Below are 1,195 nucleotides of genomic sequence, written 5' to 3'. Positions count from 1 at the left end.
GGCGGCTGTTGCGTCACCACACCGCCCACTTCTCCTTTATTGGTCTGTTTTAATCCTCTCTTTTTTCCTGCTCTGTTTTATTTGCTGATATCATCAGGTGGGTATGACATCATAAAGACTCGCAAGGGGAAAGGAGCGTGCGTATCTATCGCAACGGCCTATGAGGACGTCTTCTTAGACACCTTTAACCTGGAGATTGATCTGAAGCCAACTGTAAAGATTAGTCGCCACAACATCCCTCCCTTTATTCCCCTAAACAACCTTGCTGAGCAGAACAACATGCAGACAGACCTGAGGGTGTTTCTGGACACCCTCAGCAAACATCTCAACGCCTTTGCTGGTCGCAAGCAGCAGCTGAAGCTTGTTAAGGTGCCAGATTTCACTTTTTTAAATTATATTTCACCATATCCCTCAGTAGCTGATGTTGACTCCATCATGTCAGTGTTCTGGGAGGGCAAAGCCATCTGTTGCAGGACTCCATGTTTAGGTGGCTGAAGATTTTTATTTTTATTTTTTTTTTAAACATATCTCTGGCTGGACGTTTGGGCTTGTTCTACTACAGAATTAATTTACACTTTGATTAAATTATGAATAAGAATATAACAATCAAAAGTACCCTAAACAGTTGCACAGTTCTTTTTATGAAACCTGTAGTTTTGTTGGTGAGCAGTAGAAACCGTGGAGTTTTGTTCCATTCATAAATTTTGAAAGCCAAGAACCCATTAATGTTAAGCACAAACTATTTATGGCCTTTAAAGCACAAAACCGTTTTGTATTCATTGCTATTTGTTTTAAAACAATATCAAATTGACCCTGTTTTGCTTTTTGTTTATAGGAGAAACATAAGTCGGTTGAGGTGATGGAGAGTAATGTTTTATGTTCACTACTGGTGCTGTTATTCACTGTGCCGAGAGAAAAGACAGCTGTGCTCTGCACACTGGACTACACGGACCACACCAGATGTCTCCCCACACGAGTCCATCTGGAAAGTGAAGGTAGGAGTTTCACATTCATTTTTGTTTTAAATGCAAACTCAGTCCCATTCCCACAGGCGTATGATGCAACATGCTTTTACGAACATTTGTGGAAGTAATGGTCATTGTAAAGCGGTCACTGAATTGCAAAAAGGAAGCTTGTGAAATCCTAGATATTCAACCATCAGCTGCAAGTATATTAAAAGTGGAAGTGTTCAGGA

General features: G+C 40.6%; 1 protein-coding gene across 1 annotated transcript in view; it reads left to right on the top strand.

The window, feature by feature from the left end:
• cenpo (centromere protein O) overlaps window positions 1-995 on the top strand; it is a gene marked incomplete at its 3' end in the record, with an annotated part of 3,545 nt that extends 2,550 nt beyond the window's left edge. Inside the window, 2 exon segments of the mRNA XM_005952409.3 lie at window positions 98-369; window positions 836-995. Of these exon segments, the coding sequence (XP_005952471.2) occupies window positions 98-369; window positions 836-995 (432 nt within the window).
• Window positions 996-1,195: the final 200 nt, after the last annotated feature.

This window comes from Haplochromis burtoni, unplaced genomic scaffold (genome assembly GCF_018398535.1).
Source record: "Haplochromis burtoni strain Fernald_Lab_line unplaced genomic scaffold, NCSU_Asbu1 Contig_435, whole genome shotgun sequence".
Lineage (NCBI taxonomy): Eukaryota > Metazoa > Chordata > Actinopteri > Cichliformes > Cichlidae > Haplochromis > Haplochromis burtoni.
The sequence above is the reverse complement of the archived record's forward strand: the minus strand, read 5'-3'. Positions and strand labels throughout refer to the sequence as shown.